Source organism: Mustela putorius, unplaced genomic scaffold, assembly GCF_011764305.1.
Source record: "Mustela putorius furo isolate JIRA1106 unplaced genomic scaffold, ASM1176430v1.1 tig00000196_pilon_pilon_pilon, whole genome shotgun sequence".
Classification (NCBI taxonomy): domain Eukaryota; kingdom Metazoa; phylum Chordata; class Mammalia; order Carnivora; family Mustelidae; genus Mustela; species Mustela putorius.
In genome coordinates, this window is record NW_025421310.1 from 158,397 (window position 1) to 174,787 (window position 16,391).

At 57.5% G+C, this 16,391-nt stretch overlaps 2 protein-coding genes across 8 annotated transcripts; one reads left to right on the plus strand and one right to left on the minus strand.

The window, feature by feature from the left end:
* The first annotated feature begins 348 nt into the window (after nt 1–348).
* SPRED3 (sprouty related EVH1 domain containing 3) lies at nt 349–15,725 on the plus strand. 5 transcript variants are annotated; one of them, XM_004776236.3, is made up of 6 exons: nt 349–737; nt 7,335–7,515; nt 8,621–8,789; nt 8,887–8,963; nt 11,229–11,372; nt 12,150–15,725. In XM_004776236.3, the coding sequence occupies exons 2-6, from the start codon at nt 7,339–7,341 to the stop codon at nt 12,813–12,815; spliced, it is 1,233 nt and encodes a 410-aa protein (XP_004776293.1). In that variant the 5' UTR covers nt 349–737; nt 7,335–7,338; the 3' UTR covers nt 12,816–15,725. The 5 variants fall into 5 exon arrangements, with proteins under 5 accessions (XP_004776293.1, XP_004776294.1, XP_044932701.1 ...); XM_004776237.3 differs by lacking the exon at nt 349–737 and adding an exon at nt 5,285–5,811; XM_045076768.1 differs by lacking the exon at nt 349–737 and adding an exon at nt 7,856–7,930 and having other exon boundaries at nt 7,337–7,422; nt 8,934–8,963.
* On the minus strand, nt 808–3,928 carry GGN (gametogenetin). Of its 3 annotated transcripts, XM_045076763.1 has the most exons (3): nt 2,027–3,928; nt 1,848–1,927; nt 808–925 (listed from the first exon to the last, which is right to left on the minus strand). In XM_045076763.1, exons 1-3 carry the CDS (start codon nt 3,926–3,928, stop codon nt 808–810), a joined length of 2,100 nt encoding a protein of 699 aa, XP_044932698.1. The 3 variants fall into 3 exon arrangements, with proteins under 3 accessions (XP_044932698.1, XP_044932697.1, XP_044932699.1); XM_045076762.1 differs by having other exon boundaries at nt 1,848–3,928; XM_045076764.1 differs by lacking the exon at nt 808–925 and having other exon boundaries at nt 1,843–1,927; nt 2,041–3,928.
* Nucleotides 15,726–16,391: the final 666 nt, after the last annotated feature.

Genomic DNA, 16,391 nt, shown 5'->3' on the forward strand with positions numbered 1-16,391 from the left:
TTGTTGGGTCAGCCTCTGCCTGGCAGCCATTGCTGAAGCTCTTCGATGGCAGCCATGACGGGACCCCGGTGGCAGGAGAGCCCAGGTTCCAGGTAGAGGGATTGTTGCAGCCGGCTGTGGACCCACGGGACTGCCAGGCCAAGGCACGAGTTTTTCAGCGAAGGGGGTAATGCATCACAGTTTTAAAAACGTTTGCAATTAAACCAGTTTGTTCAATAACATGTGAAATGGAACCCGTCTGTGGGCTACCAGTTTGAGACCTCTGTGGAACGATAGATGTGGGTGCTGGCAAGCCTGCCCTGGTTCCCAGCCTTCCTGAGCCAGTACTGTTAGGACCCCTGGTACTGCCCCCAGCCTGTGTTTCCTGCCATGACGTTTTCGAGAAGGTGTTTAAGGCAGCTTCCAAATCTGGCTGAGCCATTTGTGGGATGACTTTCAACAAAGTCTTCTAGAGTCTGTTTCCACACCTGTATAAGGGAGTGATCACCCCTGCTTTCCAAGTGAATTTGTGCCGAACATCTCAGCTTGGCCTCAGATTGGCTCAGAAATGGGGCTGATGGTATTAAGAGTAACGAGACTGTCTAACCCGCTGGGCCCATCAGTCTAGGTGCCGGATGCCTGGATTTCCACGACTGCTGTCTGGATCGAGTCTCCTTAACTGTTTCTAAGACGTGCTTTCGTGGCGGCCTTTGCCCTAGCCCACCTCATCCCTTCAACCCTGAGGAAGTGACTGACAGGTAGCTAGACATCTGGATGGTTATTTTATTGTCAAGGACGGGGAAGCAGAGGGCACTGAGCAGACTGCACTCAGTTGGAATGAGTGGCTTGCAAGTCGTAGTGCTCCAGCCCGGCCACCAGGGAGCCAGCCAGCTTGATGGTGGCAACCCAGGGTGGCTCGCTCAGGTGGTTGGTGGGCGTGCTCAGCCTAGGGGGAGGGTAGAATCAGCAGGGCCTGGCCATGTGGCGGAGCCCTTGCCCCTCCTAGGTTTCACTTGCCCCATCTGTATGAAGGGCCATGTATCACAAAGGCAGTCTAGGGCAGGGTTATATCCACTTAAATTTAGGAAAGGGGGCTAAGGATTGGTGATAGTATCTGTGTCCTATACTCCCCTCCCCCCTGCCTGGCCCATCCCTACCAAACCCTCAAGGGGTCCAGAGCAGAGGGTCTCTCGGTGATTCAGAATCTTTGGGAGCCAAGGTCAGATGAATTCTGGTGACCAGATTCCGAGATTCATTGTGTGTGTGTGTGTGTGTAGGGGGAGTGTGTAACAAAGATACACTATCTTTCTGGAGCTGAGGACTCGGCTATAGCCTCCTTAGCATGGGGATGGGACATCTGTTCCCTCTAGCTGCGAAAGCCTTGGAACCCAGAGTCAGGAGAAGTTCCTAAAGGCTGGAGAGGTCAGGAGTGTGAGGGGCTAAGTCAGGGACTTCTTTGGAGGTATACATTCATCTCCTCTGCTCCTATCCCTAAAAAACTTGAGACATGGTCCTTGGTACCCTGAGGGACAGGGTTAGGCTATGTATGGCGTCAGTCCAGGGGGCACCAGCTTCCCTCCCTGACAGCTCCAGATCACAGGGCCAAGAGTCGGCTTGGATATCTGTGTACCAAGAGGCTGGACCAAGGCATACACTGTTCCTGGTCAGGGGTCAGTATGGTGTCAAGTTTTCTCTTGGTGCTGAAGGATTGGAGCTCAGCTGGGTTTGAGATACAGCCAAGGAAAGGGTCAGGGGTCAGCTGCCGTCTGGATTCCAGAGGGCTGAATGGGACTCTATCCGGGAAGATCTGGTTCAGGACTTCAAGGGGTATACCCTTCCCTCCCTACTACCCGATGACCTTTCCTCACCAGGCAGACACGTTGCGTGGTAGACGGCGATGACGCGGCTGGTGGCGGCAGTAACACTTGCAGGGACAGGAGTTAAGCACCTGGAAGGGCGGCCAGTGGCGTGTGGTGCCCGTGTTAGCCATCCCTGCTGGAGGGGTCCCGCCGCCACCACCACCCCTTCCACCACCACTGTCAGTCACGATAGCTGCAGTACGTTCGCGAGGACCATCTCCCGGTGCGCCATCCTCACGGGTCGCGCCTCGGGCTGCTCGGGCACCCTTGCTCCTTCGCGTGCGGGCCTTGATGGGCGCAGGCGCAGGCAGCGTTGGCTCCATGGTGGGAGCTGGAGCCGGGGATGGGGCGGGGGCCGAAGCGGGAGCTGGAGCCAGAGCGGGGGCTGATGCCGGAGCTGGAGCGGGAGCCGGGGCTGGGGCCCGGGCCGGGGCCGGAGCCGGGGCCGGGGCAGGGCCCGGGGCCGGGGCTGGCGTCGGCGCTGGCGCTGGAACAGGAGCCGGGGCCGGGACCGGAGCCGGGGCCGGAACTGGGGCCGGGGTCTGGGCCGGGGCCGGGGCAGGGGTCGGGGTGGGGGCCTGGTCAGCAGCCAAGGCGAGGGGCAGAGTGGGAGCCGGGGCGGGAGCCAAAGCCAACTCCAAGTGGCCCGGGCGTGGAGTGGGAGGGCGGACCACGGGCAGCCGCGTTGGCAGGAGCACCGGCGGCTGCGGAGTCGGCGGCGGCGCGGGAGGCGGCGTGGGTGGTGGCGTGGGCGGCGGCGGTGGCAGCACCTCCTGTGGGCCTCCCGGCCGGGTGCTCACAGGCTCACCATGGGTGGGCGCCGGGAAGATGAACATAGGCGGCGCCAGCAGGGTCGGTGCAGGCCTCCGGGGCCCGGGGGTTGGGTGCATCTGCCCCGGCGGAGGCGGTGGGGACCCCCAGGGCCCTGAGAGAGCGGCAGCGCGCCGTCTGGGCACCCCGACACCGCCGCCGGCTCCGTTGAAACGGAAGTGGCGTTCAGGGCCATCCGCAGGGCTCACCCAGTCAAATTTGGGCTTCGAGCCTGGAAAGGTGGTATAGGGTGGCGGCGGAAGGGTCCTGGCGTGGGATACGGGCGCCGAGGGGGTTCCAGAACACCCCTCGCCATCTCCATCACCGCCTTCTGCTTCCTGAGTCCCCCGAGGGACCTCTCCCGAGGGTCGAGCGACCCCAGGAGCCAGGGGCCCCTGCTTCAGGACCTCAGCGTAAGAGATGGAACCCGACGCGGCAGCGAAGAGCCCTCCGCCTCCTCCGCTACCCCCGAGCGAGGCTTTGGGTGCTAAGGAACTCGAGGCTGCCGCAGGGGCCAGAGTGGGCCCCGACTTGAAGGTGACTTTGCATAGCAAACTGAGGCCGGATTCAGATACCGCAGGCCGGGCCATTTCTCCCTCGCCCGCTTGGGGAGGCGCCCCTCTGCGAGCTCCAACCGCCGTCTGGCCCTCGCTGCCGTACCCGACCTGACTTTCTGTGGGGGGCGTGGCGGGTGTGGCCAGAGCAGGAATGATTCTGTGATCCGGAGGCTGCCGGTCGGAAGGTGGCGGTGGTGGTAACTTCCGCGGCTCCAAGGGCAGTGGAGTAGGGGATGGGGCCCTCGGGACAGACTTGGGGTCCTCTCCAGTTACTTGCCGGGGCGGCGGAGGCAGCGGACGGAGGCTCGGAGGATCGCCCTGGCCGCGATGGCTCGCCTCCAGCAGACCGCGCATCCGGGGCACTGGAGTGCCCGTGGGTTTTCGCCACTTAGACGGCGCGGGCAACAGGGTCCCCACGGAGGGCGGGGGTGGTGTAGAGACCGCGGCCGCAGCCGCCTCCTCTGAAAGGGGCGTCACTGGCGAGGGCAGTTGTAAGGTCAGGGGCGAGGGTGAGGCCTGGGGCTCCGGGGGTAGCAGGATTCCCGGGGGCGCGGAGCTTCCAGGGAACCAGACGCCCAGCCCGCGAGCCAGGCGCATCGCCGGGGAGGAGGGGGTCACCTCGGGCTCCACCAGGGATGTCCGGCGGGACTCAGAGGAGCGGTCCGAGGCCTGTTCTTTTCGGGAGCCCCCGCCCGCGGACGGCTCCGACTGCACGTTCCCCATTTCTGACGGAGGTCGGGGACTGTGGTCAGAAAAACTTACGCCTGTCAGTCTGCTAAAACTGTGGGGACTCCACGAGGCTGGCTGTGTCTGGTCCTACCTGTCCACCCAGACCGGCCCCTATGTTCCAAGATCCACTCAGGCACCAGTTGCTAGCCGCATTCTTGTTCCCTGACTCTCGAAGCTCAGTCGTTCTTCCCCGTTGCCCCATTCAGCTACTGTCATGCCTTCTTCCTCATGACCCCATTCAGTTGCTGTTCAGATACTTAGGCTCCATTCTCTTAGTCAGTGTACTAAGGTTCTGTCCCTGTCTCCCCATCCTGGCTTGTCCCTCAGGTCACATCCCTACACTTTGACCATATATCCCTGGTCTCTAGGCTCCAAGCTGCAGGGCTTGCCCGCTTTCCTGTCCGTTACTCAGGCCACATCACTCATGATGATTGTGCTCAGTAAGTAGCCTTTAAGGCCTGCAAGGAGTTCAAACTTCTCTCCCAGTCTTCTAACCTGGCTCGGAGGCCCAGGCCCCGCCCCTGCTCTCTGGTCCCGCCCCTGATTGTCAGTACCGGTCCTCATCACCGGCCCCAGGTCTGGCCACTCCTCCGCAGTATTCTAGTCTTGCTAACCCCCTAGTCCTCACTTCTAACCCTCCGATCCCTCTCTCTGAGTCTATCATTTGAGTCTCGCCCTCTTCTCAGGCAACGGCAAATCTTCGGGCCTCACTCCTAAACTTTTACTGCTCCTGGTCTAACACTCAGGCCCCACCCCTTTCTCCAACTCCGCCCTGGCCCCGCCTTCGCCCAGAGGTTCCCACTCACCGACTCCTCCAGCCGACCAAAGTTCAGACCGCGGCCCCCTGGGCCCAGGGCAGGGCGGGGAACGGCCGTAGCAGAAAATAACCGAAAAGAACGGGAGTGAAGCGGTAGATGGCAAGTGGGCGAGACAGCGAGGGCGGACCCCGAGATCTAGGCCCCGCCCCCGGGCTCGAGGCCCCGCCCTCCCGTGAGACAGTTGCAGGCCGGCCCATTACGAACCTGGATCTCCCTTTGAAATATTCCGACGTCTTCTTCCCCGCCCCCAGACCTTGCAGTCCTAGGCCACACCCCTTTAGAGTGTAATCCTTAGCCCCTCCTCTTCAAAATGCTCCGCCCCCGTCGTTAGTCCCTCCCTCGAAGCTCCGCCCATTACGAACACAGCCACGGAGCCCCTCCCTTTCAGCGCTCTCGTGGGCCCCGCCCATAAGACAATTTACCTCTAAACTCCACCCTTCAGGACCCCACAACATCTCTTCCCAAGACCCTCTCTTTCTTTGGGCCTGCCTAGGAGGCCCATCCACTGCGGAGCCGCCCCTTCCATGACGCAAGCGCTTGTACGCGCCCTCGGCGTCCTCACCGACTCTCCTTCCCAAGGCCCTCCGTCCCCGCCCCCTTGCGAATGCTCCCATCTCGCCCCACCTCTTTTCGAACTCTACCAGGTACTCAGCTCCTCCCATTTAGAACCCAAAGCAAAGACCCTCACCTCTTTAGAACCCTGAGACCCGGCCATGTCCCGGACCTTTCACCACATCCCCAGGGATCAATGGCGCGAATAGGTGGGAAAGTGGGGGATCTTTTCTGGATCCTGAGAAAATGGGGGCTGGGGGGCTGTTCTCTGTAGGTAGTGACGGGCTCTAGGACCCAGCGGGCAAGTACGCCCGCCTCGCGCTTACCCCTCCCCCAAGCCGCCCCCTCCCCCTCACCCATCTTCCAGGTTCCCCCTCCCTCCCCCGTCGCCCCGGCTCCCGGTGCCCGTCTCTAGCGCCGCTGGAGCCAGCGAGGGAGCCGGAGCGAACAGGAGGAGGAGGAGGAGGCCAAGTCGCCGCCGCTCGGAGCCCGGCCGGAGCCTCCCAGGCAGGTGCCAAGAGGGGCGAGGGGGCGGGGGCTGACAGACTGCCTGTCCTGGTGAGGGGGCGGCCTGGACCGCGCTGCGCCTCCTGCCCACCGGGGCGCCCCCCGGACCGCGGCTGGAGGGACAAGGGGGTGGGGGCCCCCAAACTGCGCGGCAGCCATTTGGGGTACCAGTCTCCATTTGGGGGCCTGGACTTCTGCGAGGACGCCCCATTCATAAAATTCCGAACTGGACCCCCACCATTGAGGAACTCTGGGGACCACTCCCCCAGGGAAACAGATGTATGGAGAGCATAGGACATTCAGAAATCCCGGCGTCCCATCTCAGCTAGGCCCTGGGGGACCCCTGCCCTCTTTCTCTGCTTCACCTGTTGTTGGGGGAGGCGGGCGGACAAAGGAAGCAGCGTCACGTGACTGCTCATTCACAAAATCCCATCCCATTGAGAAAAGGGGGCTGGGGGCGCTGCGACCGCCCCTTCCCCTCCCAAAGGGCCGGGGAAAACCGACAGCCTGCAGGTGGGGGAAGGGGCTAGAGCTCGTTGCCTGGGTCCCTAAGGTTGAGACGCCAGGGTCCCTGCGCTATGTGGTAGTGAGGGGCTGGACGCTGGTCCCGATTACTGGGCGGAGGGCTACGTCCCCTGAGCTGGGGGGCGGGGTAAGAAGGTTCTGAAGGATGCTGGGGCGGGGAGGGGGAGGAGGAGGGATCAATTCTCCACCTCCCCTCAATCTCTCCCCTTTGCTTTCCTTCGGCTGGGACCCGAGGGAGCAGGCTTGATTTTTGTGAATGAAACGCACTCTGGTTGTGTCTTGGTCGCCCGTTCCTGGCTCCTTCTGCCTCCATCTCCCTTTCGGCCTCTCTCTGGCCATTTCTGGTTCTCTCGCTTCTCCCTGCCTATCTCCCGTTGCTGGGTGACTCAGTGAGCTTTGCATCCGGTCTCATTCATAAATCCGGGAAGGGGTGGGGGGGGGAGAGCCTGGGTTTCTCACCCAGCCAGTGGCCTGGGCGGCAGAGTGTGGAGACAGTGTAGGGGGGATCTGGAGCTGAGTTGATGGGCTCTAAGAAAATACATATGCGCAGGCACCCAGCTGTGAGGGGGAACCATGGGTGGGGCTGTGGGAATGTGCTGAGGGATGAGAGGAGACTGGGTTGATTGGGGAAGAGCTGGAGGGGGAAGGGAAGTGGAAAACTGAGGCTGTGGGGGTCAGGATGGGAACGATGGGGAAACAGACGAAGGTGGGTATGGAGAGGACAGGTAGATGTGGAGAAGATGAGCGTAGGAGAAAAGAGATGGCATGAGGAAGAAAGAAGCCATGCTGGAAGAAGGTGGGCATGGGGAGGAGAAGCAGGCATGTCAGAGAAAGTGAGAATCATTGCCTGCGAGTGCAGTGGATCCAGACGTGAGGGATGAGGGTTGGGGATGAGGGTTGGGGATGAGGGTTGGGGATGAGGGTTGGGGGAACGCTGAATGGGAGAACAGCACTGCAGACCACTGACTGTGTTGTACCCATTTCCCCACCCCCTCCAGGTACATGGTTCAGGTCCGAGCCGTGGTGATGGCCCGAGATGACTCCAGTGGGGGCTGGCTGCCTGTGGGGGGCGGGGGCCTCAGCCAGGTGAGCGTTTGTCGGGTCCGAGGGGCCAGGCCCGAGGGGGGGGCCCGCCAGGGGCACTACGTCATCCACGGGGAGCGCCTTCGGGACCAGAAAGTGAGCCACCCTGGGGCGTGGGGGTAGGGTGGGGGCGTGGGGGAAGTAAGGGGATGGGTCTGGGAGTGCAGAGATGAAGTCAGGTCATCTCCCAGCCAAGAATCAAGCCGGGGTTTGGGACATGGTGTGGAACTGAATATCTGTCTGATGGAGAACAACTGGGCGTTCTGAGACAATCTGGGTGTATCAAGCAGGGCCTGTCTACTGCCATTGTCCAAAGGGCCATCAGGGCAGCCTCCTCCCTGGTCTTGCCCTGCTCCTGCTCCATCCCCCAACCTCAGTCTGTTCTGCAGGGGCCCTGCTAACACCTGACTCAGAACATGTCCTTCCCTCTGCTCAGAACCTTCCGGTGGCTCCATCTTGCTCAGAGATCCTTACCAGGAGGCCCTACACCACCAGCCCCTGTCTGCTCTAAGTATATGGAGGCATTTGGTGGGGGACCATCTGGACGGGTCAGATAGGGTTTACAATCCTATATGTGGGTTCAGCAGGAATATTCTGGGCTGCCTGGCATGATTTGGAAGGACAGTGTTGACGTTTCAGCTGGGGGTGTGGTAGAAAGACTTGGATTATTTGAAAAGGCTTGGGGTACAGCTTGCATTTCAGAGCAGGGGTTGGAAGGGACAATGTAGGGGGATTTGAACTGGTGTGAAGGAATATGGTGATGTTGGGCAAGGCTGTGAGGAAACACCTAGGGTGTTGACCAGCATCCAAGGGGAAAGCTATGGAAGTTGATAAGAATTTTGAGGTAGCATTTTGGGAGATTATTGGGGCATCAGAAGGAGCTTAATGGTAATATTCTGAGCTGTTCAGTAAAGTTCAGGGAGTATTACTGAGTCAGAAGAGGGACATTGGGTTATCAGAAGGGGGCATGAGGAAAATATAGGGTTTAAGGGGCTTGGGGGAAATGTTGGGATATCAGAGGTGTGCTCAATAAAGTTGGGAAGTGGTGTTGGATTGTTGATCAGGGTTCAGGGGTACACCTAGGATTGACAAATGAAGTTTGTGGGATGCTGAGGTATATAGCTAGGCTGAGGGGTAAAAGGAAGTCACAGGCATGGCTGGAAGGGGGCTGCTGACCTGACCCCCTCTTACCACCCCTCAGACCACCTTGGAGTGTACCCTGAGGCCAGGCTTGGTTTACAACAAAGTGAACCCCATCTTCCATCACTGGAGCCTGGGTGACTGCAAGTTTGGACTGACGTTCCAGAGTCCCGCGGAGGCTGATGAGTTCCAGAAGAGCCTGCTGGCCGCACTGGCTGCGCTGGGTCGAGGTGAGCGGCACAGGCGGTGGGTGCTGGAGGATGTGGCAGGATGGTGGGAGAAGCTGGGACCCAGGGAACTCACTATCTGCCTCTCTTTCTGCCCCAGGCTCGCTTACACCCTCTTCCTCCTCCTCTTCTTCCTCCCCTTCCCAGGACACCGCAGAGACCCCCTGCCCTCTGACGGTGAGTCCAGGACACCACTCTGCTGGGAGGGCAGGGATTATTTCTATTCTACAAACATTCTTGAGCATCTCTTGTGTATCAGGCAGCATGCCACATGCTGGGGACACAAATTTGGGCCCAAACTATTAATATCAATGTGATGCCTGTTATCCTAGCTTTCCTATTCTGTTGTGGGTCACATATTCATTCAAGAGTATTTATTGAGCACCTGTAAATAAGTAGTGTTTTAGGCACTGGGGATACATCAGTGAACAAAACAAAGTCCCTTTCCTCATGGAGCTTCTATTCTAGTGTGGAAAGGCAGAAAATTTAAAAAAAAAAAAAAAGATAAAAGATAAAAGAAAAAAAGATAAGCCATATCTTTTATAGTGAACAAATTAATGACAAGTTCATCCTCCCAGTTACTCAGGGTACCAACCTTGAAGTCATCGTTGACTTTTGTCCTTTTTTATGCTCCTCATCTAATCTCGTCAAATATTGGCTTTGCCTTCAAATGACTAGGATCTGCCTCCAGCCTGGTACTGTCCAACCTCATCTGCCAACCAGAGCATCTCGCCAGCCTCTTATTGTTAACTGCCCCCCTCCTATTTCCTACTATCTAGAAATTCCTCACATGCAGCCAGAGGGACCCTATTGACATCTAAGACAGATTGTGGCCATCCCACAACTCAGAACCCTTCCAGGGGTCTATCTCACTCAGGGTAAAGGACAAAGCATATAAGATCCCATGCCATTTAGCCCCCCTGTTCTCCCTTTTGCTCACTGTGCTCCAGCCACACTAGCCTCCTCACTGTTACTCCAACACGGCAGGTATGTTCCTGTCTCAGAGCCTTTGCACTGGCTGTTACTTCTGTCTTGGAAAATATTCTTCCCCAAATTTCCACATGCCTCATCCCCTTACTTCCTTCAGGGTTTTATACACATATCACCTTCTGAGTGAGGCTCTTCCTGAGTAAGCTGTTCAAAACTGTGATGTCCCGATGCTCCCTATCCTGTTCTAATTTTTCCCTGTTCTAGATATTTTCCTTATTTTCTTCCTATAGGCAGTTTTCTTTTTCTTTCTTTCTTTCTTTCTTTTTTTAAAAGACTTTATTTGAGAGAGAGATAGCAAGAGAGAACATGAGGCGGGTGGTGGAGAAAGGGAGAAGCAAGCTCCTTGCACAGCAGGGAACCCAACTAGAGGCTCAGGTCCAGGGGACCATGACCTGAGCCAAAGGCAGACACTTAACTGCTTAATCGACTGAGCCACCCCAGTGCCCTAGTATGGACAGTTTCTTATCTGTTAGCTTATTGCTAGAATGCCAGCTCCAGGAGGGCAAAGGATCTTTTGTTGCTTTCTTGCTGCATGTCCGAGACCTAAAACAGTGCCTGGTATACAGTAAGTGTTCAGTAAATATGTGTCAAGTACATTTATTGAATGAATAAATGCACATAATGTCAGATGTGATTTGGCATTTGCTGGGAACAGTGGGAGTTGCTGAGACTTAGAAGAACAAAACTGGTTCCCTGGGCAGAAAAGTGGGAATCGCAGGGTGGAGGGAGAGGTGGATGGGGCCACAGAAATCTTGTGGACAGGTCCTATGTATTTGGTGCTTACTCAAGAAAGATGCTGGACTTCCCATGCTCCATCTTACATCCTTGCAATGGCCTTGTGTGAGCCTGGCATGCCGTAGGTGCTCAATGAATGTTTACTGAAGATAGATGGATGAAGTCAGAATGATGACCCCCACCCAAGCTACAGAAACCAAGGGTCTGAGAAGTGACATTTCCCTTTGTAAAGGACAGGTGGTTTGGCTGAGAAGGAACACCTTCCTGTTGGGGGGGGGGGGGGGCGTCAAGATCTGGGGATGGGAATGAGTCAGGAACGTGGCCGACTGGCCAAGGGAGAGGGTTTCTGAGAAAGGGAAAGATATTTGGTTGTTCTGTAGGTCAGTGAGCAAGCTGAGTAGATAAAGATGAAGGGGTCTTTGAGAACAGTGACCATTTCCAGCTCTTCCTGTTGTTTAGGCATGTGTTATGCCCTGTACAGTGGGTCCTAACCACATCCTTATGAATAGACACTATTATGATCCCCATTTTACAGAGAAGGAAACTGAGGCTCAAAGAGATGAGCTCACTTGCCGGAGGTCACACCAGTCAGTGGCAGAGCTGGGGCTTGCACGGAGGCCTGTCTGGCCGCAGAGCTCTCGCTTGCCATGGGAGGGGGTCTATGTGAGGGCATCAGCTGTGCCGGGGTCCGGCTCTGAGGCCGCCACTCTCCCCCAGTCCCATGTGGACAGTGAGTCCTCCTCCAGTCACAGCCACCAGGAGACGCCTCCCACCGCCGCGGCGGCCACTATCATCACGGTGGAGTCAGCTTCTGGCTTCGGGCCAGCTACATCCCCCCAGCGCCGCCACTCCTCCGCTCAGGTGCGACCTCCCACCTCCACTGGAAGTCTGGGGCTTGTGGGGGTGGGAAGGAAGTGGGGAAGGGTGCCAGGGTCCAGAGGTAGGTGGGTGCTGAGACCCCAGAAGGACAAGAGACTGCAGACAGATCCTCAGGGATGGTTGGCTTGAGTTCGTGGCAGTGATGGTAGAGAGGGTGCCTGGGGACTTAGGTTCCTTGGAGCATCTGTGTGGGCTTTCCCTGTGTGTCCTGCGCTCTTGGAGATTTTGGAAAGTTCTGAGTTCTGAATCAGAGGGGCTTAGGGGATGACTTAGACAATTCTTCGAGTATATTTGGGAGTTTTTCATTCTTGTGGAAGGAGTTCTTTAGATTGGTTAATTTATTAGGTGGGGCATGGACTCCAAAGGGGCTAAGCTCCCCGGGGACTGGATTCCTGTGTCCTGAAGGACATGGCTGGAGTCCCAAGCTCCTGGATCTGGGAGTAGGGGGGTCTGGGTGCTAGGACTTCCTGGGTCTTGAAAGAGGGCAGGGCTGAGAGCCCGAGTCACTGGGTCCTTAAGGTGTGGGCTTGGTGCCTGGATTCTTTGGTCTGTTCTTGGATTTGAGAGGATTGGGCTGGAGGCTTGGAAGTCTGAATGCCAGACCCAGAGACACTCAGGATCCCAGGGCAGCTTCCTAAGATGAATGAGGCCTGAAGGCTGGGTCTTTGGATTCTCAAGTCTTCTGAGACTGGGATGGATTGTGGTGGAGCGTGAGGGATCACAGACCCCACTAACCTGTTGTATCCCTTCACCCCACAGAGCTACCCTCCGCTCCTACCGTTCACGGGGATTCCGGAGCCCTCAGAGCCCCTGACTGGGGCAGGGGGCCCGGGATGGGGTGGCCGTGGCTATGAGGATTACCGGCGCGCCGGGCCGCCCGCGCCCCTCACCCTGTCCACCTGCGTCGTGCGCTTTGCCAAGACCGGCGCGTTGAGGGGCACAGCCCTGGGGCCCCCTGCCACACTACCCGCCCCTCTCGCCGAGGCTGCGCCTCCAGCGCCCCCCGCTCGCCCACCCCCGGGCCCCGGCCCTGCCCCTGCGCCTGCCAAGGCTTCCCCCGAGGCGGAGGAGGCGGCGCGCTGCGTGCACTGCCGGGCGCTCTTCCGCCGCCGCGCGGATGGGCGCGGCGGTCGCTGCGCGGAAGCCCCGGACCCGGGTCGCCTGCTGGTGCGCCGGCTCAGTTGCCTGTGGTGCGCTGAGAGCTTGCTCTACCACTGCCTGTCGGACGCGGAGGGTGACTTCTCGGACCCGTGCGCCTGCGAGCCAGGCCACCCGCGTCCCGCGGCGCGCTGGGCCGCGCTGGCCGCGCTCTCCCTGGCTGTGCCCTGCCTCTGCTGCTATGCGCCCCTGCGCGCCTGCCACTGGGTCGCGGCGCGATGCGGCTGCGCAGGCTGCGGGGGTCGCCACGAGGAGGCGGCGCGGTGAGAACGGCCTGGTGGGTCCGGTAGCTGCACCAAGGACCCCAAAATGAGGGTCCAGGACCCTGGACTCCGTTCGGACCCCCAAACCCAAACCTAGGCACACCCGGAACTTGGAGCTTGAGTTTGGATTGAGAGACCCCAGACCTGGAACCTGGACCCCAAACTTAGGACTGAGAGACCCCAGACCCAGCTTCACTGGGATGTCTGTCCAAGAGGTCCCAGGCACCCTGAGTTCTGGCACCCCCATCCTGCCACCAATCTCCTCCCTGACTTAGACTGGGGAGACTCCAGGCATCCCCAAACCCTTCACCTCAGTCAGGCTGGGGAGCACATGTATCCCTAAGAGATGCAGGGCCCTGAACCCCGACCCCATGATGCCTGACACATGAGCCCTCAGATTACAGTGAGTCAGGACCTGTTGATAACCTGACCCTGCCTGCATACAATTAACTCCCGGATCTTGAGACCATAGAACCCAGATGCACCCCAAATGGTCCCTGAATGCTCACCTAAAACTTGGGGCACCCATATCTGAGATAGTCTTGTAGCCCCCTAGCATCCTAGAGGCACCAAAACCCCTCTCAAGATGCCCTGAGTCCATAGGTGTGCCCAGACACATGCTCTCTGCCCAAAATGACTTGCAAGACTCATCTCTGAGCCTCCCAGTGTTTTCCCCACCAAGATCTAGATGTCAGATCCAGGATGCTCTGGGAACCAAGGATCAAAGACCTCTGTAGACCCACTCATCCCAAGCCAGTGTTCCCAGAGCTTTGGATCTCATACACAGGACTCTGAGGTGCCTAATGCTCCCAGATGTAGTACTGAAGGTCCCCAACCCCTTAGGGCCCAAGGCACTGGTCTCAAGTCCTCAGATAACCCTCTTTCAAAACCTCTTAGATTTGGATTTCAAGCCCCAGAATGGCCTGGAATCTTTGGCTGCTTTGTACCCACAGATCCCCAATCCCCTCAAGGCTGGAAGCTCATCTCCCAGATGATGGGATGTTCATGGCCACACAGGCCTCTCACCCCTTGGCCCCCAGCTCCTGAATGACCCCAAGGTGCTTTGGGAGCACTGGTCCCAAGACTCCAAGGTGCCATTGGTCCCCCAAATTCAGGGCTTAAGCCTCCACAACATTGATATTGTCCCTAACTCATGACCTTGGCCCATCCACATGAGACAACTGAGGTGCTTCAGGACCGTAGCACCTTCAGATCCCCGATTTCTGTGGACTCAGACCTCTTCAGTCTGATATTCCCTGATACCTGCTGCCCTTGAATCCTGCTGACCATAAGCCCCTGAAACCCCAAGGTCCCAGACCTCCGAATTTGAACTTTAAGGGCCCCATCCCAAGCCTCCAGCATCTCACAGAACTACTCCTTTACTATGGTAAAACAAAAACAAAAACAAAAAAAACCCCATCATCTTGAGCTCATGTTTCTGGGTTCCAGGAGCATCCCAGAACTCCACATCCATCTCTAGGACCCAGCATTGTCATAGATGATGGTGCAAACTGTTTGCTAAGCAAAGACACACAAGTCAAGATGGGGGTGGCTGGAATTCACACCACACTCTGCTGGCTGTACTGTGCACATAGTGGACACACACATAAACACACACACACTCAGTCACTCCCTTTGCACTCTGCCCCAAGCCCAAACTTAAGCCCCAGCCCTAGTCCAAGCTTTTTATGTTCTGCCCTGTTAACCCCTTCCCTTCCATCTCAGAGTTGGGGGTAGCTTTGTGAAGCTTGAAAGCCAGTTTCATGGCCCTCTGTGATGCCACAGTCTCTTTTCCCTGAGTGGAATGGGACTTTCAGGGTATCTCAGATATGATGGCCTGAAGCAGAGGATCAAGGTCTTGGAGCAAGACAATTTCAATGCTGTATGGGCTTGGGACCTGCAGGTGGTCCCAAGAATCTGGAAATGTGCATTTACCTTTCTTCATTACCCAGACTTGGATGGCCTTGTAGGGGTTTCAAGGGATAGGTCAAGGGGGTCAGAGGGTTAGATCCTTCTGTCACTTCCTTTAAATTATTAACTATTTATTACATCCGGAACCTGTGAGATTCCGCTCTCCCAACCAGACCCTGGGATGGGTGAGAGAAAAGGGGGATGTCCCTCCCATCCCCACTCTGCCCAGCTCTCGTCACTGTCAGACCCACCAGAGCTGAGGGCAGAGGGACCGGGGGCTGGGGCGGCCTGGGTCCCCATCCCCTTCTCTGTGCCTCGGTCTCCTCCCTTCCGTGGTGGGCGGGGGGAAGCTCCATTCTTAACCTACCTCGTTTTGGGGAGGGGTGGGACGGGGACCAGAGTGCTGTAAGGTGCTGTGGGATCTGCGGATGAAGTGCTGGGAGCTGGGGAAAGTTCCCCCAGCTCCCACCTCCCAGCACCACCTCTCCCAGGTCTCCCAGTCCTGCTCCCTGCTGATACCCACCTCTGATCCATGATTACTCTTCATCACCCCCAAATCAGGGGTGCATGGAGGGCTGACCCTGGGAGCCAGGAAGACCTCAGACCCTGGAGCCCCCAGGCCCAATTTCCCAGCTGCTTGCCCCTCAGATTGGATGCTTGGCCCCCAGATTTGGGGGAGGCACCCCGACACTTATCTTCCTGATCTTGATTCCAAGCCAGTCTGTGACCTCAATATTGTTACCATCAGTGCAGGCTGCCGTGGCGGGGGAGGATGGGAGCCAAAGACCCAGCCTTGTCATTGGGGAGGGGGCATGAGATATTCGCTCCAAGAAATGTCTGTGACAAAGTCTCAGCCTCTGTCCTTTATTTGCATTGATGCACCGCATCCACTCACCTTCCTGAACCACCGAACCAGTCGCCTACCAGATTTGTCCTTTCTCCTTCACATCCTTTAGTCCCAAGCAGACCCTCTGGCTGAGTTTTATACATTTAGTCACTCAAATACACTTACCGAACATCTGTCATATGCCAGGCCCTGTTCTCAGCACCAAGGACAAGGCATTGAACAGAACAGACAAAAATCCTTCCCCACGAGCAGCTTATGAACTTTACAGTGGAGACAATAAATGACATGTTAGAAATGATATGCGCTGTAAAGAAAAGTAAAGTGGAGATGGGGGATACAGTCATTTCTAGTCAGGGTCACCAGGGAGCTGGCATTTGAATAAAGCCATGAAGGAGGTGAGGGAGTCCTGTGGATGTCTGCAGGAAGAACATTCTAGGTAAAGGGGCGTGTCTAGCATGTCTAGGTAAGTCTGAGGGACTTCAAGGGAGGGAGTGTCTGGAGGGGACAAATCGGGGAGGAAGGTATTTAGGGGATGAGGGGGGAGAGGAGCCAGCGCACATCTGTGGGTCCTGGGGAGCCATTGCATGGATGTTGCTGGTCACCCTGAGTTAGCTGGAGATACGGCAAGGCTCTAAGCATGGGAGGGCTGTGACCTGACTCAGGTGTTTACATACTACCTCTGATTGCCCATGGGGAACAGAGAGTAGGGGGTGGGTGGCTGGGGAGGGAGCAAGGGGGAAGACTGCTGTGGTCAGGGTACAGGAGATCAAGGTGAGAACAGTGGGGGCAGGGAGAAGTGGGCAAGGTAATGAATCCATTTTG

Coding starts and splice junctions, on each gene's coding strand:
- GGN (XM_045076762.1), bottom strand. CDS start 3,928: ATGGGGAACGTGCAGTCGGAGCCGTCCGCGGGCGGGGGCTCCCGAAAA. Junction 926..1,847: donor CCACGCAACGTGTCTGCCTG/GTGAGGAAAGGT, acceptor CCCTCCCCCTAG/GCTGAGCACGCCCACCAACC.
- SPRED3 (XM_004776236.3), top strand. CDS start 7,339: ATGGTTCAGGTCCGAGCCGTGGTGATGGCCCGAGATGACTCCAGTGGG. Junction 8,790..8,886: donor ACTGGCTGCGCTGGGTCGAG/GTGAGCGGCACA, acceptor TTTCTGCCCCAG/GCTCGCTTACACCCTCTTCC. Junction 11,373..12,149: donor GCCGCCACTCCTCCGCTCAG/GTGCGACCTCCC, acceptor TTCACCCCACAG/AGCTACCCTCCGCTCCTACC.